Source organism: Chaetura pelagica, unplaced genomic scaffold (genome assembly GCF_000747805.2).
Source record: "Chaetura pelagica isolate M959 unplaced genomic scaffold, ChaPel_1.0 scaffold59, whole genome shotgun sequence".
In the NCBI taxonomy this organism is placed as follows: domain Eukaryota; kingdom Metazoa; phylum Chordata; class Aves; order Apodiformes; family Apodidae; genus Chaetura; species Chaetura pelagica.
In genome coordinates this window covers 759,613-781,921 of record NW_009954416.1, presented here as the reverse complement: position 1 = coordinate 781,921, position 22,309 = coordinate 759,613, and the positions used below count along the sequence as shown (strand labels likewise).

General features: G+C 43.8%; 1 protein-coding gene across 1 annotated transcript in view; it reads left to right on the top strand.

Moving 5' to 3' along the window:
• The first annotated feature begins 1,822 nt into the window (after nt 1-1,822).
• Nucleotides 1,823-22,309, top strand: part of ME3 (malic enzyme 3, NADP(+)-dependent, mitochondrial) — a 63,526-nt gene continuing 43,039 nt past the window's right edge. The window contains exons 1-3 of the mRNA XM_010004410.1: nt 1,823-1,959; nt 3,472-3,621; nt 20,030-20,105. Coding sequence (XP_010002712.1) covers nt 1,829-1,959; nt 3,472-3,621; nt 20,030-20,105 — 357 coding nt within the window. The 5' untranslated portion in view covers nt 1,823-1,828. The remainder of the gene's footprint in view (nt 1,960-3,471; nt 3,622-20,029; nt 20,106-22,309) is intronic.

Here is a 22,309-nt window from a genome sequence, read left to right as displayed (position 1 = left end):
CACTGGGTAAAAAGCTGGCAGGGCCAAAAGAGTTGTGGTGAATGGAGTTAAATCCAGTTGGCAGCTGGTCACAAGTGGTGTTCCCCAAGGCTCAATGTTGGGGCCAGTTCTGTTTAAAATTTGTATCATTGACCTGGATGAGAGGATTGAGTGCACCCTCAGTTTGCGGGTGACATCAAGAGGGAGGAAGGCTCTGCAAAAGGGTCTGGACAGGCTGGATTAATGGGCCAAGGCCAATTGTACGAGGTTCAACAAGACCGAGTATCAGGTCCTGTACTTGGGCCACAACAACCCCAGGCAGTGCTACAGGCTTGGGGATGAGTGGCTGGAAAGCTGCCGAGAGGAAAAAGACCTGGGGGTGTCGATCGACTGCTGCTGACTATGAGCCAGCAGTGTGCCCAGGTGGCCAAGAAGGCCAACAGCATCCTGGCTTATATCAGAAATAGTGTGGCCAGCAGGACTAGGGCAGTGATTGTCCCCCTGTACTTGCCCCTGGTCACCTTGAACACAGTTTTGAGACCCTCACTACAAGAAGGACACTGAAGTGCGGGAGCAAGTCCAGAGTAGGGCAACAAAGTTGGTGAAGGGTCTGGAGAACAAGTCTTATGAGGAGCATCTGAGGGAACTGGGGTTGTTCAGTTTAGAGCAAAGGGGGCTAAGGGGAGACCTTACCTCTCTCTCTACAACTATCTGAAAGGAGATTGTAGCAAGGTGTGGTTGGTCTCTTCTTCCAAATGAATAATGGTAGGACAAGATGAAACAGCCTCACGATGTGCCAAGGGAGGTTTAGACTGAATATTAGAATAAATTTATTCACCAAAAGTGTTGTCAGGCACTAGCACAGGCTGCCCAGGGGGTTGATGGAGTCACCATCCCTGGAGGTGTTTTAAAGTCACATAGATGTGGTGCTTAGGAACATGGTTTAGCGGTGGACTTGGCAGTACTGGGTTTACAGTTGGTCTCAATGATCTTAAAGGTAAGAAGGACACTGAAGTGCGGGAGCAAGTCCAGAGTAGGGCAACAAAGTTGGTGAAGGGTCTGGAGAACAAGTCTTATGAGGAGCATCTGAGGGAACTGGGGTTGTTCAGTTTAGAGCAAAGGGGGCTAAGGGGAGACCTTACCTCTCTCTCTACAACTATCTGAAAGGAGATTGTAGCAAGGTGTGGTTGGTCTCTTCTTCCAAATGAATAATGGTAGGACAAGATGAAACAGCCTCACGATGTGCCAAGGGAGGTTTAGACTGAATATTAGAATAAATTTATTCACCAAAAGTGTTGTCAGGCACTAGCACAGGCTGCCCAGGGGGTTGATGGAGTCACCATCCCTGGAGGTGTTTTAAAGTCACATAGATGTGGTGCTTAGGAACATGGTTTAGCGGTGGACTTGGCAGTACTGGGTTTACAGTTGGTCTCAATGATCTTAAAGGTCTTTTCCAACCTAAATGATTCTCTGATTCTAGACCTGACATGTGATTTGTAAAGGACTGTAAAGAGCTGGGCTTTCAGGAAGGCCACTGAAACTAGTAGGCGTGAGGTAATGTAATAGGAGTGTAATGTGAAAGAAGCACTAAGAATGTACACACTGTGAAGTTGTGACTGGAGACCAGCTGAACTCAAACTGTAGAAGAGTGAATCATCAAAGCCCTACTGCTGCTGGGACTGCTAATCCAAAAGCTGTAGATTCTGAGTGGTCCCAGCCATTCTGTCCCTGCAGTCAAGGACTGCCTCCAGGGCCTTGGGAGCTGCATTGCTTGATTTCTTCTTGCATGTCCTATCTGGTAGTGCATGTCATGCCATTTGAACATGCCTTGCTCTTTTCTTCCCAGGGAATGGCTTTTACACTCCAAGAGAGGCTGCAGCTGGGAATTCACGGCCTCCTTCCTCCTTGCTTCTTGACCCAAGATGTTCAAGTCCTCCGTGTCATGAAAAACTTTGAGAACAAATCTAACGATCTAGACAAGTATGTCAAAACCATCTTATTTCCTCCTCCCTCCCTCTTTAATTTTCAGTTCTTTGAAGCCCCCAGGAAGATTTGAGGATGAGAGCTCAAAAGTTTCCCTCAGTCACTTTTTTCCAGCTGTCCATAGTCTCTTGCACTAGGAGTGTTTATTCTGGCCTGTCTGCCTTCACCTCAGTTACATGCCATCTCAGTCCCAGAATAGCACAGGTGCTGCTCTTTTCTACCACCACATTACTGGAGAACTCTGGTATTTGCCTGGAAATTCACCACACTTGGTGTGCAAGTGCACAACAAAAAGGCAATCTCTTATGTATGCTCATCAATACACTCCCTAGAATACTGGATGGAAGAACAGAAAGAACCTGTCATCTGGTAGGAAAAACATGAAAAAAACAAACCAAAACAGAAACAATGTTGTGTAATGACTGATCTTTCTGTTCCTGAGTTTCCATTGTGTTCAGTGTTGTTCATCAGGGTTATTGATGGAAGAGGGTGTTTCCCTCCTGCCATGAATGGTTTGCTTTTCCATCTGTCTCAGTTGTTACTGGTCTGGGGACTGAGGCAGCAGGACTCTTCCCATGTAGACCAATTCCATTGCATTTGGTTTCCTGTGTCACAAATCCCTGTGTCACTCTTGCAAATCAAACTTTTCTGGCAGTGTGTTATTCTTTTTTGAAGCCACACTGCAAGATTAGGTACCAAACATAAGAGGGAGTTTGTTATTATGTCCATGCAAGTTTCTCAGACAGAAAATCATTTGCTGTCCCTCTTTGCTTTTTGAGTTTTTAATTTTTCTGCCTTGTCAATTTGGCAAATTCAATCTTTGCCACTTAAGTATTTTCAAGAAAGAAAAATCTGTGGGGAGATGTAAAGTATTCTAGATCACTAAGGGGTCATACAAACCTGGTGATGCACTTGTAAGTCTGGACAACACTAAGAATACAAAGTTGATCTAACATGTTTATTTTCTAAATTAAAGGGGTTTTTTGTTTCGGTTTTGATTTGTTGTTTTGCTGGGGTTTTTTTAACATGGTATTTAACTATACTTCTATGTTTACTGGTTAAGTAATTGAGGATGTGGGATAATGGAGAGAGAGGTTTTGAGGAAATGCTTTAGGAAAGACAGTACTTTGAAATGTGCATATTAAGATTTGCATATATGCATATTTCATCTTCTAGACTGTATAATAAATTTTGATAATAAAAATAATGTCCCATGTAGCCTCAAAGTCTACTTTTGACCTTTTCCATTGCATTTTTTCTAACGCAAATTCTGAAATTCTGAGTATGTGTGACTTCCAGCTCTTCCAAGTCTTTGTGAGCTCTCAGTGAGGATGGTGGAGCTGGTCACGCTGGGAAATTTTGCTCCAACTATGCTCACAATGTAATCTGCTCACTCTAAGGAGTGTCAGGTCTTGGGAGAACTTTTACTGAGTGACCTCACCACTGCTTTTTATGAAGCTGCCAACAGCCATCAGTACTAACATCTATCTATTTGATTTTACTTTTAAGGTATATTGTTCTTATGACATTACAAGACAGGAATGAAAAGCTTTTTTACCGAGTGCTGACCTCTGACATTGAGAGATTCATGCCCATCATTTACACCCCAACAGTTGGCCTGGCTTGTCAGCAGTATGGTTTGGCTTTCAGGAGACCACGGTGAGTTAAGAGACTGTTCTTGCCTCATTTTTCAATTTCATGTGAATGCTTCTTTTTTATTGACAGTCCATCTTTATGTGGGTGGCCCAAAACATCTAAAACTTGATCCCTCATCAGAAGCTGGACCAGCAATCAGCTCTGTGTGTGTACATTTGATGATGAGCTGGGGAGTGGAGAACAGCTCTGCCTTCTTCCTATAAACACTGAACAGAGTGGTTTTGTTCTCAAACAGTACTGTACAGTCTGTGCAACTTAGCTCCAAACAGCTCTTTGAACTTATGGTTGCACCCCTCCCCATCTGCTGTCTCAGGAGCACCGAGTGCCTTCTGCAGAGCTGCCATTTGAGTAATTGCTGGATTTGGGGTATGTTGTGCTGATTCTGAACTTTTGTATGCACTTCCACAAACCACCCTGCAGGAATCATTTTCATAGGAGATGATGCTCTGCATCAGTGCCTTCCTTGTTGCTCAGAACAGTTACTGTGTAAATTCATGGAACATTAAACACTATGTACCGTGTTGGAAGGCCCTGTTCCACCTAATTCTTTTTAATGATTAATGTTTAGATATAGCCCTCATTAGCATTCTGAAATAAATGTTTTTCCTAGCCTGAAAATTCAAAGGTGAGGTTCAGTTTTCTTTGCAAGCTTTTGAATTTTTGTATCCTTGAAATGTACCAATAGGCAGGTAAAAACTTTAGCTTTTGCTATAGAATGGAATAATACTGGTTTAAAAGCATTTCATGACCATGAGATGAACCTGCAGTTTCATCCGAGAGTAGTGTGATAGATGAGGAAGCTGAGGCAAGTTCTAGTAACTGACTTAAGGTCAAAATGAGGACCCTGAGGCAGACTATAAAGGTGTAAGGGCTGTGTAGACAGATGATGAATAACATATTGGCAAACATGTTTGCATCCTCTTTGTCATCAAAATTCCTAGTAAAGCTCCTGTATCCCTTCACATGAAGTGCTCCTCAGCATTGCTTTTTGATTTGTGTCTGTCCCAGGTAATTGTGTTCTGTTCCCTGATACCCAACTTCTGGATCTGCTGGGCTGTGGTGGAGTCATTCATCTAGTCAAGCCTTGGTCATATCCTCTCCTCCTCCTCAGTGTGCAGGAGGAAACCAGAAAAGGAATTGTCTTTTGTACAGGCATAGGACATTTCTTCTGGGCAGGAGTAAAAGGTAGCAGAGATAAGAGGACCCAGACTCTGTCCCAAGGTGTTGAGCTGTGAGTGCTGTCAGGCAGGGAAGAGCACACTGCAGGTTCTTAGCTAATCAAGATGCCACTGTATCTTTGCCTTCAGTCTGCCTTTACCTTGCAAGAAGTTCAAGCAGTATTTGGGAGCATTGCTTTTTTTATTTTCCATCCCCATTGTTATCCTCAGGAAAAGAGGGGTGGCATTCCTTATACTGGACTGTCTGCAGTTGTTGCTGTTGGAGAAATCCCCTTCCTGTAACTCAATTATTTCCAATGTTTTAAACACACAGTATTTTACCAATGTGGTAAGAACATCTGTTGTTGTCTGACAGTTCTGCTATTGAACTTGGGCTTGGGGCTGTTCTGGATTCCAGCCTGTGGCTTCTACAGGAAAGAGCAAACTGTCTTGTCCTTAGAACACTGAATTTCCCATGACAGGGAGTTTGTTTCTCTGCAGATGTAGAGTGAATTTCAGCCTACCTTCAGGTTTGGTTTTAATCAAGGTTGTTTTAACAAAAGAGTGGTTTTGTTCCCTAAAGAAAAAGCTATTATATCATTTAAAGCTATGAGATTAAAATGAGAAGTATTCATATGTGCTTTTTTGTAGATCTGACTCGTATTGTCTTGGTGTATGTATTTCCTCTTCTGGAGCATATTATGCATGCAAGGGTTGTCAAGCACTGGAACAGGCTGCCCAGAGTCACCATCTCAGGAGGATTTAAAAGTTGTGCAGATGTGGTGCTTAGGGACATGGTTTAGTGGTAGACTTGGCTGTGTTAGATTTATAGTTGGACTCGGTGATCTTAAGGGTCTTTTCCAGCCAAAATTATTCCATATACATCAGGAACCAGCTTATAAGACACTTAATTCAGGGTAAGGTGCTAACACTTTGTGCTAGAATCATTTGGACCTGCAGATTTGGGGAGCTCAGTAATTAATATCTAAGTTTCTATTTCTAGCTCTTCCCATGTTTGTTGTCCTAAGCTGCATTGATAGTCTACAACAGTGATACTTCTAACCTAGCTGCATTTGGATCTAAAGGTTTTTAAAACAAAATTATGCTCACGTCAAAATATTTCATTGATGTTTTAGGGAGAACATACCACCTAGAGCTGAGACAATGTCCAGGCCATTCGGTTTTGCTCTGTTGTCACAGATCATTAACTGTTGTCCTGATCATTAACTATTTAAAATCTGCAATAAAGCTACCCTAGTATCCCATCCCAGTACTTAACTCTCATATAAATCGAAAGTGGTTTTCCCTTAGTATATCACCTAAATATATATACCTAAGCATATAACCTAAAAGAAGAGTGTGGCCAGTAGGTCAAGCGATGTCATTCTCCCCTTCTCCTCTGCCCTGGTGAGGCCACATCTGGAATACTGCATCCAGTTCTGGGCTCCCCAGATCAAGAGAGACAGGGAACTACTGGAGAGAGTCCATTGGAGGGCAACAAAGATGACTGGGGGACTGGAGCATCTCCTTTATGAGGAAAGACTGAGAGAGCTGGGGCTCTTTAGCCTGGAGAAGAGAAGGCTTAGGGGAGACCTTATTAATGGCTACAAGTATCTAAAGGGTGGGTGCAGGGAGGATGGAGCCAGACTCTTTTCAGTAGTTCCCAGTGACAGGACGAGGGGCAAAGGGCACAAGCTGGAACATGGGAAGTTCCTTTAAATATGAGGAAAAACTTCTTTACAATGAGGGTGACAGAGCCCTGGGACAGGCTGCCCAGGGAGGTTGTGAAGTCCCCTTCTCTGGAGATATTCAGAACCCACCTGAATGCAGTCCTGTGTGATGTGCTCTGGGTGATCCTGCTTTAGCAGGGGAGTTGGACTAGATGATGTCTAAAGGTCCCTTCCAACTCTGGCAATTCTTTGACTCTGTAAATGTTCTTTGCCAATGTCATCCTCTCTCTGGGAGCCTTCTCAGGGTAAAAAACTGCAATCACGTTCAGCCTGATGGTTTTCTTGCCAGTAGTTCTTGCTGGTCTCTCCAGGTTGTCCCACTCTGGAGTCTCCTGTTTAGCTCTTTTCCCCCTGAAGTGCACCACAAAAGAGTGAACACTGCTTCACCACGGAGGACTGGCAGTGCCAAGGGAACTGGAGCAGTTGTTTCTCAGCTTTTGCTAACACATCCCAGCATCGCCCTCACCTTTTTGCATTCTCTGAGTGATCTGGGCACTGTAATTCATTTTGTCGTCTTCTCCCTGTGAAGCTTTTCTTTGACACAATTACCCCACCAGATATGTGCCACTCCACAATTACGCTTTGCATTTCTCTCTGCTATGTGCCCGGCTACATAATTTCTAATGAGCATAAAGGATCCCCACGCTTTGAAAAGCAGAAACTTCTAAGGCCCATGTACGAAGGGTAACCTGTCCTTTCCTTGAACCTACAATTATGTTATCTGTGGTGCTGAAGATAAGGAAACCTGCTCTCCCCTTGCCTTCAGCAGCTCGCTCTTGCTTCTACACATCCCTTTCACCATACCAGCACAGCTCCTGTTGCAGCTGGTGGTGAACTGGTGACCTGGCTTAGTGCTTGTTTGGCCCAAAATAGACTTGGATCTACCCAGACTGATTTCTGAACCAGGTCTTTGCCCAGCTGCATGGATATCTGTGCAGGCACAAGGGTGGTGGAAGGGAGGAGTGAATAACCAGGGATGGATTGCAGGCAACAGACTGCAAAGCTGTATGTGGTGCTGTAGACTCTGAAGCTGTACAGTCCCTCAAGAAACCTCCCCAAGTCTTGGGCCACCCTTGTGCACAAGGAGTTACATCTATGCACGATGCAAACCTTCTCATGCTGAGACAGTATTTGGGCTTTGGCCTTGACAATGTGCATACATGTGGGTCTCCTCAAAACCATTCCAGAACCTGTGAAGACAAACGTCGCAGCAAAGTTACAAAGTCCTCTACTTTGTTGATGAAAAGATGAGTCCTACTCATCTTTTGGCATCTCCTGAGAGCAGGACTGGAACACGTTGGTGCATCTTCACTGGCAAAAAAACTTGCTTAAGTTCACTCGCCTTTTCTAGAGACATAAATATCCTCAAGAACTGGTTGCAGAACAATGAGAAACAGGTTGGGGTGAAGCTGAATGTGGAGAATGGAAGCTAACAGGATGCAGATGGTGCGAAAATTAAGTCTGACAGGATAATGATCTGTGTCTCTGATGAAAAATGAGCAAGTGAAACATTGGTCAGTCTACAGAGTTGTCTTGTCAACAGGTCTGGCTCTGCTGAGGCTTTTTATTTAAATGGTGTTGTGCAGTCTGAGCAGTAGGAGTGAAAGTTACCTGCCATTTTTAGACAGTTTAAACCCAAACCAAATGGAAATTAGAAGAAAGGTGTAAATCCCATAGACTTCTGGGCATATGGAGAGAAGAGCTGGTGGTAGCTGTGTCCTGAGGTACCGTGAAGACTCCGAGAATGGTATGGACACTGTTGGGACTGTGAGGCTGTACCAGGGTTATTAAATTGAGGTGGGAATGAAAAAGGACTTTGATCCCTATTTCCCTTTGAAAAACAGTCAGGGTTCCTTCCACATCTCCAGTCTTTTATCCTCTCCCCCTTACTTTTCCTGAAAAAAATGTATGTGCAGTGCCTCTAACACTCAAGAGGAACTTCCATAGCATGAGGTAAAATCTCACACTGAAGTTAATATCAAAGTCTCACATTAATTAATGAAATTCAGGCTTTCCCCCTCTCTCAGAGGTGATTTGGATTTCAGTCTGTTGAAATTCCCTGATTTACCAGAAGAAGCTCAAAGGAAGAGGTGGAGCTGGCCGAAAGAAAGAAGTTGACCTGGTGAAGGAAATTCAAGAGGATGTGTTCACATTTAATCTGCCATCAATCTATGCTGCTGCCACAAGGAATAACCCCACCTTAAACAAAAAGAACTGCCGAAGACAGGGAGGAGGGGAGATAATTTGTTAGAACTATGAATACCAGGATGTAAATTGGAGGGGAAATTACACTGACTGTCCTGAAAACCTTGAATAGCAATATCCATTGCGATGTAGGACAGCCTCACATGGACTGTGCAACATGATCTGGGGACATTTTCTTGAGCACTAATTCTCTTCTTCAACTATTTTGTTTATGGAGTATTTATATTAATAAACAATATCATTTTATTATATAACTTACATTAATTTATATGTGCCACTGCAAGGCATCTGTGAGATGCTGTCTCATGTTGCTGAATAACAACTGTGTCAGAGCTAACTACCTAGCACCCTTATCCTCTAATAACAGGGCATCCATTTATAATGGTGTTGGTCGATGAAAAACTTAACTTTTTGCAACCCTGCAATCTTCCAGTAGCTGAGATACTGCCAGGATCCAATATACAGGCAGGTTTAGGAGTAAGCATCCAAAATAGCAGAGAAAAATCAGGGCTGAGCTGGATTTTCCTATAGATTTCCCTCTTTTTTTTGATGGAGGGTTTCAAGACCCTTAAGCATGATGAGCTTAAATACAGCAAAGGATACTGCAGCCCCAAGTTAGATGGAGCTCTGAGCAACCTGACCTAGTGGGAGGTGTCCCTGCCCATGCAGGGAGGTTGGAACTAGATGATCTTTAAAATCACTTCCAACCAAGCCCATTCTATGATCCTATGATGATTCTATGAATTTGGGAAATGCCTACACTTGCCAGTTGGTGGGATCTCTGGGTGGTGGGGTCTTATGTCTCACCTCAAAGCCTGATCTTTGCCCATGTGCATCTGTAAAATTTACATGTGGGTGGCAGAGTAGTTATGAGCAGCCTGACTTCTTCCTCCTGCACATCAGCAAGGAGGGAGCTCTGGCTGCCAAGGGTAAGAAAGAGTCAGACCTGTGCTGCAGACCTGCTTGGCTTTTACCCAGCCCCTGCCTCCAGGGGCTTCATCCTTACATAGACCTTCCAGAGTTCCTCTTAAACATCGCTTCTGAAACATCACTGCTGAAAAGGACACTGGAAAAAATTGGTTCCTGAAATTTTCTAATACAAGCAGGATTTAACCACTGAATTATACTGTGACATGATAGTTCTTCAGCTAAACCAAAGAAACCAGTCCTGAGAATCCAGCAGGGACAAGCAGCTGCTGACAAGCCAAGTGCAATGAGGGTCTGATTGCCTCCTCCATTAATGCTAGACTGTGGATAGCAGAGATTCTTTGGGGACCTGGTGCCAACCCTCTGCATTTTTACATTGCTGCATAATGATCAATTACAGTAGTTACTGAGCTGGTCTTTCTACATTGACTTCCCCATGCAGAGGAAGAAAAAGCTACTTCAGGCCATTTCCTGACTAGCAGGACCAGTAAATCCAGAATTCTTCCTGATTTCTGTCCACTGTCCCCTAACACATCCTTTTTGCAATACCTTCTGTTCCCTTCTCCATCACTTTCATCCCTTCTCCATATTCACCCATGTTCCACCACAGCCACCCCTGCCAGCCCTTTCTTCTTTCCTTACCTCTCCTCTTCTTTAGGGAGCAGTGGGCACAGTTTTGGGTGCTCTGCTTGCTGTCCCTCTGGTTTCCTATCTGTGCCCTTTTGATCCTACCCCATAACCATTTTCCTCTACAGCCAGCTTTTTCCTCCTTTTCTCTGCCTTTTGCTTAGTCCTGCAGCCCAGGAAGGCTCTGAGGTTTTGCTTGGGCTCAGTGAGGATTTAAGTGTGAAGCAGCACATGTTGTGTCTAACTGCAAGCTATCTTTTTGACCAGCTGTCAGGATAATAGTCAAAGGAAGGTCTATATTTCTGTCTACAGACTGGTGGGGACATTAATCCTTTTCCCTTTATCTGAACAGTAATTTCCATTAAAGGGTGTAGGACCACACATCTTTGAGACCTTTGCCTTTCTCATAAATTTGAGGTAGCAGTTAAGAGAGGACACAGAGTGATGGTATAAACTACCTTTTTCCTGGAAAATAAACTGCTAAAAATAGTGCTGGGTGTTAATCATTTGGCAGATTAGGAGATGGATCTGAACAATTTGCTTTGGGCTCTGATCTGAATCTTCCTGCTGTGGCAGGGATTGGACTGTGCCAAAGAACTGGGGGGGTGCAGCTTCCCCTGGAGCCTCTGTGCATTAAGTCTTTCTGTTCCTGATCTTTGGCAGTTTCCTGCAGCTTAGCTGTAGGATAGTGTAGATTTCCCCTTGTGGTTTTGGGGGGTTGGTGTGATTTAGTGAATCTTTCATAATTGTACCTTGGAGCCTGCATATTCTGGCACTCACACTGAATTTTGGTTTTCTTGTCTAAAATAAATGACAACTTTAAGGACATTTGTAATATTAATGTAATCATTCATCTTGCAGATTATTTGAAATTGAATCTCCTAGTCTACTTAAGGTATAGGATATTGCCTTATAGATCTCATTAACAGTTGGTTGTACTTGGTTTCCATTATTCTTTCATCAGTACCTCAGGGTGTGTTCAGCATCCTACAATTTACAAAGGAAATTATCTAAAAACAACGAAAAGTTCTTGGCTTTCATTATAAACGAATCTGTAAAATAGCTGATGGATCACCACAGAGATTTTGTCCAATTTGATGATTAATTGTAGTGTGTGCAGACAAATCAGTGCATGCTAGCACATTCTTTTCTTTCCAAAGCCTGTAGCCCACAGGCATTTCTAATCTCAAGCTCCCTAAAAGAGCCAAGCAATTTCAAAGTTTATCTTGTTGTTCTGAAAACTCTTGTCCTTCTCTGGCAGAGATCTGAACCAAGAAAAAAACAACCAACAGTAGGGGTACAGCTGGTTGAAATGTCTCACAGGGCTCATATTGCTCAACCTGTCAATTTTGTATATGAGTCTTGAGAGTGTAAATAAATAGAAGGAAACATAGGGCTTGAGTGCAACCACATTTTATAGCATCTCTAGCACAGCCTGGCCTTCAGTCCAGACTGGGCCCTCCAGCCATTTTTTCTGGCAAAGCAGTGACAATTATCTGTGGTTAGCATGCAATGAAAGCCAAGGCCACCAGTTGATCCCTCCCTCACGTGTGTCCCCTTTGCAGCTGTGGGCAGCCAAAATACCTACCAGTTATCTGGGCTTGGGACAATTCAACCTAACTCAAAAGGGCACAGAGCAGCATGCAGCAGCAGTTGGCATCCTTCTACGGTGACAAGACAACTTGTCTTTCTCTTAACTGAGTGTAAAGATAATTTTGCCAGGTGAACCTCAATGTTATTCTGAGACAGTCTTGCCCAAAGCTTTCCAAGAGCATCATGCCTTTATGTAAGGCAATGGCTGTGATCACTGCAGAAGGCCAGCTTGTGCCATTGCCTGTCAGAGCCCTTTCCTGTGCAACCTCCTATCTCTGTGTAGGTTCCTGACCACTGCCTCACGATTTTTCATCATTGTTCAGCAGTGACCTGGTAGGCTTGCATGGTCCTGGCAGTGCTGGATTAACAGTTAGGCTTGATCATCTTAAAGGTCTTTTCCTACCAAAATGGTTCTGTGAGTCTGTGATTGTATGTTGGCAAAGATCTGACTCATCTCTTTTGTCTGTTGCTTTTTTAAAGCACTTTTGTTTGTTGACTTTTTAAGCAATGGCTTCCCATGGACTTCCTACCCATTCTGAGGGAAGTCCAAGCCTTCCTAAGTCAAAACGCTCAAGGACTTTTAAGTGGGCAGGATTTCATTGCTTCCAGGTTGTGCTTAACCTTTGTCCTGGGAATTTTTGTTCTGAAAATGAGCCTTTCCTATCCAGATGAAAACACTGAATCATGTTGCCTGCCTGTTTGATACAGATGAATATATTCATTTTCTCAGTGTTTTATCCTGTCAGTGTTTTATCCTTCCCAGTAGTTTTATCCTCTCCTTGCTTGTGGATCAAATTGCCCTTACAGCACCCAGACTTAATAAGTGGAAAGAAAATGAAACCAAAAGCCTGAGTTTTGTTGCCATATTCGTGGTTTAGTCTTGTAATCCATTGCACTCTGATACAGCAGCACAGCCAGAAGAAACCAGACTCCTTCCAAGGTTCCTTCCTTGTGTTGGAGGACAGCAGTGTCTATGTTTCTGGAGAACAGAAAAGAAAAAAGCAGAAGAGTCCACGCTGGAGCAGGTTTGCTGGCAGGACTTGTGGCCCTGTGGGCGACCCACACTGGAGCAGTCTGCTCCTGAAGGACTGCACCCTGTGGAAGGGATCTATGCTGGAGAAGTTTGTAAAGAATTGTAGGAGGAGGAGTTTGTGGAAGACTTGTCTCCTGTGGGAGGGACCCCACACTGGAGCAGGAGAAGAGTGTGACGAGTCCTCTGAGGAGGAAGGAGCAGCAGAAACAACATGTGAAGAACTGACCACAACCCCCATTCCCCATCCCCCTGCACTGCTGAGGGGAAGGAGGTAGAGAAGTCAGGAATGAAGTTGAGCCTGGGAGGAAGGAAGGTGTGAAGGTGGGGAGAAGGTGCTTTAGATTTGGGTTTAGTTCCTATTACCCTTCTCTGATTTGATTGGTAATAGATTAAACTAATTTACCAGGCTGAGTCTGTTTTACCCACGACAGTAACTACTGAGCAATCTCCCTGTCCTTATCTCAACCCAGGAGCCTTTCCTTAATGTTATTCTGAGACAGTCTTGCCCAAAGCTTTCCAAGAGCATCATGCCTTTATGTAAGGCAATGGCTGTGATCACTGCAGAAGGCCAGCTTGTGCCATTGCCTGTCAGAGCCCTTTCCTGTGCAACCTCCTATCTCTGTGTAGGTTCCTGACCACTGCCTCACGATTTTTCATCATTGTTCAGCAGTGACCTGGTAGGCTTGCATGGTCCTGGCAGTGCTGGATTAACAGTTAGGCTTGATCATCTTAAAGGTCTTTTCCTACCAAAATGGTTCTGTGAGTCTGTGATTGTATGTTGGCAAAGATCTGACTCATCTCTTTTGTCTGTTGCTTTTTTAAAGCACTTTTGTTTGTTGACTTTTTAAGCAATGGCTTCCCATGGACTTCCTACCCATTCTGAGGGAAGTCCAAGCCTTCCTAAGTCAAAACGCTCAAGGACTTTTAAGTGGGCAGGATTTCATTGCTTCCAGGTTGTGCTTAACCTTTGTCCTGGGAATTTTTGTTCTGAAAATGAGCCTTTCCTATCCAGATGAAAACACTGAATCATGTTGCCTGCCTGTTTGATACAGATGAATATATTCATTTTCTCAGTGTTTTATCCTGTCAGTGTTTTATCCTTCCCAGTAGTTTTATCCTCTCCTTGCTTGTGGATCAAATTGCCCTTACAGCACCCAGACTTAATAAGTGGAAAGAAAATGAAACCAAAAGCCTGAGTTTTGTTGCCATATTCGTGGTTTAGTCTTGTAATCCATTGCACTCTGATACAGCAGCACAGCCAGAAGAAACCAGACTCCTTCCAAGGTTCCTTCCTTGTGTTGGAGGACAGCAGTGTCTATGTTTCTGGAGAACAGAAAAGAAAAAAGCAGAAGAGTCCACGCTGGAGCAGGTTTGCTGGCAGGACTTGTGGCCCTGTGGGCGACCCACACTGGAGCAGTCTGCTCCTGAAGGACTGCACCCTGTGGAAGGGATCTATGCTGGAGAAGTTTGTAAAGAATTGTAGGAGGAGGAGTTTGTGGAAGACTTGTCTCCTGTGGGAGGGACCCCACACTGGAGCAGGAGAAGAGTGTGACGAGTCCTCTGAGGAGGAAGGAGCAGCAGAAACAACATGTGAAGAACTGACCACAACCCCCATTCCCCATCCCCCTGCACTGCTGAGGGGAAGGAGGTAGAGAAGTCAGGAATGAAGTTGAGCCTGGGAGGAAGGAAGGTGTGAAGGTGGGGAGAAGGTGCTTTAGATTTGGGTTTAGTTCCTATTACCCTTCTCTGATTTGATTGGTAATAGATTAAACTAATTTACCAGGCTGAGTCTGTTTTACCCACGACAGTAACTACTGAGCAATCTCCCTGTCCTTATCTCAACCCAGGAGCCTTTCCTTATACTTCCTCTGTGCTGACCAGCTGAGGGGGGGAATGGTGGAGCAGCTTGATGGACACCTGGAATCCAGACAGAGTCAATCCACCACACCTGAGCAAGCCTGACTCTTGCAGTATCTGTACATACTGGATAATGCATAAATACATTCCTCCCTTACTGAGCAATTATCTTTTTTCTTCAGAAAGGAGTCCTTTTAGTGGAGTGAGGGAGGAAAGAAGGATGAAACTGCATTGGTTGAGTGGGGTTTTTTGTGCTTTTCCAGTCCTGTGAACACTGTCTCTTTTCCTCCACGGGGATATAAATACCATACAGCTCTTCTCAGCTATCCTGTCTCAGCTAGCAAGGGAGAGTCACATGAAGCATGCATGGGATACGGTCCTTTTTGCTTGGTGTTAGTATACAAATCAGTGACACAGTGCCATCACCTCTTCTGCTCTTCTGTGGCTTTTGACCTGGGTGGTAAAGTCAGTGGATGTAATGGCTGCCTGTTATTCATATATGATAAGTTTAAAGAGGCCACTAATTTTATAGATGTAAACAGGCAACTGAAGGCATAGGAGTGCTACCCAAAACTACAGCACAGGACAAGACTAAGACTATAAGAGGATCATAGCACTGGCCAAAGTGGTTTTAGATGGAGTCTGGTAAAGCAAAGGCATTGATTGCACTGGATTCTTGTTTGATTGCATGCCAGAGGCAGCAGCAATCTAGGAAAGAGGGGCAAGACAGTACCAGGAAGGTTGCAAACAGAGCCACTGAAGCACTGGTTGTTACCAAGGAAAAGCTATCAGGGAGAGGGAGGGAGGCTTTGGAGCAGAAGGGAACTGAGGACAGATTTGGAGCTGTGAGGAAAGAAATTGTTGCATACTTTCACTCCCCTTAGAGTTTTGGGAAATGAAGCTTTGGGCATTAGCTGTGAATAAACACAAGTGGTTTAAAGATAGCACTTCTGGCTCTGTCATGCAGCATTTCTTCTAAGGGAAAATAGCTCACAAGGCAGCATTGCTAACCGAAAAGGAACACCACTTTGCCTTCTTGAAGATGTAACTGCTCACTGAATGATGCATTAAAGAATATTTTTGTTTCCTAATACCTGAGACATGTTAAAACTTGTCCCTTCCCAAATGTCTTAAAGAAATTAATGTTATTCTAAAAAGCCGTCACTAGTATCTGGCATTGCTTTCTCTAGGCATCAAATGTGTCCTGTCTCCCTTGTCCCTGAACACTTTCTAAAATGAGCCTTGCCATTCTGGGATTGACTTCATCGTGGGTCTTTCAAAATGCCATTAGGTTGGTCAAGATCTAACCAGTACTGAGCACCACAGCAGGATCTTTCCCATGGCTTAGATGGTAAGCTGTGTAGCTTTATAATTCCTGGAGCACTTCCATGAACTCAGAAAAAAAAAAAAACAACAAACAAAACAGAAAAGAAAATAATGAGGCTTGAGAAGAGGTGTTTTGTGGTGTAGCTGAAGATATTAGCCCCTTTGACAGATTCTGCAATGATGATCTGCAGTCTGCTGGATCCTGCAGTCCAGTTTGGGCAGCTTGACTTGACCCTCTGAAATCCAGATAGAGCTACTGTCTCAGTTATAAACTGAGAAGTTTTAACACTCCTCAAAGTTTCCTGGAACCTTACACTGGCACAATGAAGTCTAGTCTGACTTCTACCATGACTAAAGGCAGCTGGAGTGAAACCTGTGATGTTAATGGACTAAAAACTCTGCAACCCTAATGAAAGCAGGTTGGAGCACTCCCCCTCTGAGTTACCCCCTCTGCAGGTTATTGTTTAGCCAGAAATAGTGTGTATGTTCTGGCTTGACTGCTGGAGCAGTTAATTTTTACTAACCTCTGTTTCTTGTATTTTAATCCCCATGCATATGTGTTCAAATTCCAGCTAACTGTGAGCATGGCTTCTTCTCTGGGGGGGGATAAAGATACACAATCACTAACCCCATGTAGAATGGCAAGATCCTGGGCACAAGTGAGTCTTCCAGTCCAGAAAGCAAAGATGTGTGTTTGCTCCACACAGTGCCCACGTAATATGACTTGATCAAAATAACTCATCTTTTTAGCATTTTAATTGAATATTGCTTACTGAGTCCCAAGGGGATTAAAGTAGTGCTGCCTCATTGTCTTTTTGCTTCTCTAAAGCAGTTTATCAAATATAATCCCAGGAGAGATGGAGAAGGCACGATGGTAGAGGCAGCATATGTTGCAATCTCTCTTCAGAATGCTTAGGCTGCACATTTTCCTTTGAGAAACCAAGTTGATTTGTTTTGTTGCTGCTTGAATGTTGCTTATTCACTACCTATCCACATAGACCAGCCTATTCTTATTAGTATTCAGAGCCTACCTTGCTGTCCTCAAAGGCACAAATAAGCTTTTGCTCCTGTTACCTCTCCTATAAGCTATGTACCCTTGAGCTGCTGCTCTTCACTGTTTGGTCATCAGCAAACCTTTTCCTGAGTTCAGCTTGTGGAGCTTGTCTGTTCCTTCTGCCTGCTTTCACAAGGGATTTTAGGAAAGATGAAACCTCTGCCAATTTGGGGTGTCTTGTTTCAACGTGTTGGCCAGCTCACTTGCATTGTTTCATGCATGTAACAGCCAAGATAAGCAGATAGGGCTATGGATCTGGTCAATGGCATGGCCTGAAGGGAAAATGGATGTGTGTTGTAACCATTTTATTTTTAGCAAAGGATCCAGAGAAGTCAGGATGCTCAGTTGGAGGGCTTGCTTAACATCAAATGAACACAGTATTAGGGAACAGAAAAGGAGGGACCTTTTACAATGGCATGTAGTGATAAGACCTAGGGGAATGGCTTTAAATGGAAGAGGGAAGATTTAGGCTAGACATTAGGAATAAATTCTTCACTGCAAGGGTGGTGAGACATGGGCACAGGTTTCCCAGGGAAGTTGTGGATGTCCCATCGCTGGAAGGGTTCAAGACCAAGTTGGATGCGGCTCTGAGCAGCCTGGTCTAGTGGGAGGTGTCCCTGCCCATGCAGGGGGAGTTGGAACCAGATGATCTTTAAGGTCCCTTCGAACCCAAACCATTCTATGATTCTATGGAATTCTGGGAGGGATGCCTCTCCATGCTTGGTTCTCAGTCACTGACCTGGCTATCTAAGCCAAGCCAAACATGATGTGTTGATAGCCATGAGAACCCTTCTCCCAAGTAACACAGTGAGAGCAGTCATGAAATTTTGAAGACCAAGGCTGAACTCTCTCTGCTGCTGAATTTGGAACAGAGAAATCAGCCCAGTGCCCTCCTGAGAGGTCAGAGAAAGGATTTGTTCAGAGGCAGCAGGTATCTGCCCTCTCCCCTTTGTATGAAACAACTAACAGTTCACCAAGCTGCAGGGCCAGTGGTGGGTAGACAGTTGGATTCCATCTTCTGCTGTGATCACTAGATGTCTTTCAAAGGTTAAATAGCTGGTGGACTGCCTTCAGCACTGAAGAGATGTGAACATCTGAGACACACAGCTAGACACTGAAGTAATAGGTGTCTTTATTATACATGGAAAATGTTACATTAAAACTACAGAATGCTTTTTAAAAGGATGTCATGACTTGCAGTATCTGCAAAGATGTTACTAATGTGTGCTTTTATTTCCTGGTTAATGACTTAACATAGATGGCAGCAGTACAGTGCCTCTCTTTCATGAAGATTAACATCTGTGAATACTGCCTTTGAGATAGGCCATGTGTAGGGGATTAGTTCCTTGGTTATTGGGCACAGTTTTAAAGAATTATGCTGAATAAACGAACCATTACTTTCCTTTTTTTTTTTTCTTTTGCATTTCTGATCTTTCTTTGTGATTGTGACTTGATCAGTGTTGAAGTCAGCACTTTTATTTTTCTTCTTTTCAAAGTAAAGGGCTTTTTCATTTGCATTCCCACAGTTAACTGTGGGAAGATATCTGCCCCTCCTGGAAAAGTCTTGTGGGAGATGTCCTTGCTATAGAGAGTAACCCAATTATGTCTGATTAATCATCACTCATATGGACTCACAATGGAAGTTCTTTTCAGCATCCTCTAAAAATGAGACTTTTTCTGGCTAATATTTCATATTAGAACCCCAAACCATGAACTGATCTGAACTTACTGGAACTGAAGATGTAAGCAGCAAAAATGCATTTCTCCATTGTTCCAGCTGATCCTAATCACTGGTACAACTCCAGCTTTTGTGAGCAGATAACAAGGCAAGGAAAATGGGTGTCTCCATTTGCCAAGGAGAGTCCTAGAGTTAGATTTGTGCTGATTAGAGAGCACTGGGAGCAGCATGAATAGTTCCCCTGAGACAAATATGGAGGAGGTGGTTTCTTTGAGGCTAGTGCTATCTAAAAGTAGCTTAAAAAAATCCCAAAATATGTGAGCAGAGATCAGTCAATTGGAAGAACACTATCCTGGGTATTGGAAGACTCTCCTTGAAGGATGCTATTTTTGTAACAGCAGATCTAAACCAGGTTTCAAGAATGCTGCCTTCAGGTTCCTGATTTTATTAAAAAGAAGGGATTTTTGTTTAAACCTCAAAGACCTTTGGGTTCCGTAGTGATTAGTCCTATTGCAATCAGATATTCTATTGTCCATGCAAAAACTTCATACTGAGCTTTCATCCACACAATTTTCTGTTTCACTTCTCATATCTTCTGGTGTTTTTCATTTGGTGAATGCAAGTGTCAAAAACTGGGGTCAGATATTCAGGGTAAAGAAGTGTGTCAGAAGGGAGGGTTTGGCTTGGGCAAAGCAAATGCCATGGCAGATACTCATCTGATTGCATCCAGTTGGAGAAGAGACCCAAAATATCAAGCTCTGCAATGGCCATCTGCATCCTCCTGGCATCCCAGGAGGCATTGGCACTGGCATTACGTCCCAGGAGAGAAGGATCATGCGTTCACTGCCAGCCATAAGCTCCCCTGGAGAGAATCTGTAACAAGGTTTAAGGTAAAGCCAGGAGCCTTCCCTGCATTTATCAGAATTATTTTAACTAGAAAGCTCTTCTGCACTAAAGGAGAAGATGTTTGACAGGGGTGAAGTGTGCAACAATGGTGGCTGTTGAATGAAGTTCCTATTCAGGATCTTGAGCCTTGGGGTTTTGAAATGAGAACTAAACTAGTTATTAGCAGTCCCCTAAGGTCTCATTTTTATGCCAGTGAATAGCCTGGTTTTGTGCTCAGTAGCTCATTTCCCTGCATTTTTAAGTGTCACCTGTTTTATTTGATCTCTGAATTTTTAACTTTATGACAAGGCTTATTTTTCTTTTTTCTTCTGTTCTTAGGGGCTTGTTTATCACCATCCATGACAAAGGCCATATTGCAACAATGCTAAACTCCTGGCCTGAAGAAAATATTAAGGTATGTGGCATGTCATCTGTGGACTAGGAAATTACAGGGAGTTGGGTGGAAATTGGGATATTGAATGGAACTGCTTGCCATTATTTACAGAACTGCCTATTTAAAAGGACAAGTTTTGAAATATTCCCTTCCTCAGAGAATTTCCAGGCTTCTGCTTGGACTTCAGACTTGGATATCTGTGTATATGATCAAGAGCATCTTTATCAAAGGTAGAAGGACTTGGGCAATAAAAAGAGTGATAATAAACTTGTACAGAATAAAGGCCCTAGCAGAGAAGTAAGATATGTGTGTTGAAGAATTCTGTGGCTAACTTGCAGTTTGTTAGATGTCCAAAAGCTCTTTGAGATATCTCAGTAACCAAGTTGCTCACAGAGTTGTCACAGTTGGAAAAGACCTCTAAGATCACCCAGTCTAACAAGCCACCCAGTCCAAGAGTCCACCCAGAGAGGGGAGAGAGGGAGAAGAGAATAACACAACCCACCCAAACAACAACAAAAAAAGCCCCATAACCACACACCCCACAAAACCAACAACACCCAACCCACAAAAAACCCACCATGCCCATTAGAGCCTGTCCTGAAATGCCACATATTTCTTGCATATTTCCAAGGATGGTGACTCCACCACCTCCCTGGGAAGCCTGTTCCAGTGCCTGACCACTGTTTCAGTAAATCAGTTCTTCCTAATATTTATTCTAAACTTCCCCTGGTGCAACTTCAGGCCATTTCCTTTAGTCCTATTGTTATCCATACAGGAGAAGAGACCAACACCTGCCTCACTACAACCGCCTTTAAGGTAATTGTAGAGGGCAATGAGGTCTCCTCTCAGCCTCCTCTTCTCCAAACTAAACATCCCTAGTTCCCTCAGCCTCTCCTCACAGGACTTGTTCTCCAGACCCCTCACCAGCTTGGTAGATCTTCTCTGGACACTCTCCAGCCCCTCAGTGTCCTTCCTGTGATGAGGGGCCCAGAACTGAACACAGCACTTGAGGTGCAGCCTCACCAGTGCTGAGTACAGGGGCATTATCACCTCCCTGCTGCTGGCCATGCTATTCCTGATGCAGGCCAGGATGCTGTTGGCTTTCTTGGCCACCTGGGCATACTGCTTGTAGGACTCCTTCCTAAATCCAATAAATCGTGCAGCACCCAGAACACTGGCAACTCTACAAATGATGTTTGATATTCAGCAGCTGAGAATATTACTGACACTCCACCCAAAAATGATCTTGTGAAGTGTTTTTCACTGGAGCTCAGGGCTAGGCAAGTCCCTGGCATGAATTAAAATCAACACTTAAGACAGGTCTTGCCAGTCGCCTACTTCTATCAGTCTGAAACTACATGTGCTTGGGAATTTCCCTGGCTATTTACAGGGCTTTAGTCCCCTGTCAGTCTGCTGTTTCTTCCAGGAACAAAGGTTTGGCAGCTGTGACAGTCTTGCATACATTTTCCATTAAGACAAAAAGAAAAAAAAAGGAATTTGACATGTTTCCAGAAAAAAAGTAATCATATTCCAATAACCTTGTCTTTGGAATCACAGAGGACAGATGCAAAGTAGGTATTTTGTTCTTGTTCTATCCAAAGATCTCAGTATTTCCATTTGTTTCTGACTCAGGACTATGAGCAGAACTCATTATGGCTAAGAGATATGTTTTTGCAGATGGGGAAACTGGCACAGAAGGGTTAGAGATTGTTGTTGAAACAGCCCCCTCTGGCACCCAAAACAGATGACAGGAAGGGGAATGGTCCATGGAGGAAGTTCAGACTATCTGCTTTCCAGGTTTGCCAGACTACAAAGGCAGCTGATGTCATTAGTATTTCTGTTTTGGAGTGCAGGGTTCCCTGTGTGTCTGTTCACAGACCTCTCTGTGCCTGCACTGGTAGGCACTGAAACACTTGAGATTTTGAGATAAGTAGGGAGGCACCTGGACTGCACTTAAGTCCCTGGACGGCCCCAGCTTTTTTAAAAGGTTGAACACCAACACCAGTAAGTCCCATTACAGACAGTGAAGAAATACCTGGAGATACTGCCCCACCCTTTGCTTTGTGGTTCCTTAGAGTTTCATGGCAACAACATTTACTGTGGAAATTGGAAATTTGGCATGTAGGCCTGGATCCTCTGCCTGGAAGGTCTGGAAGGGTGCTCTGCTTAGCTTAGCAAAGCCTCAGCCAAGCTCTGATGTGCCCCACCTCTACCTCTCCTGCTGA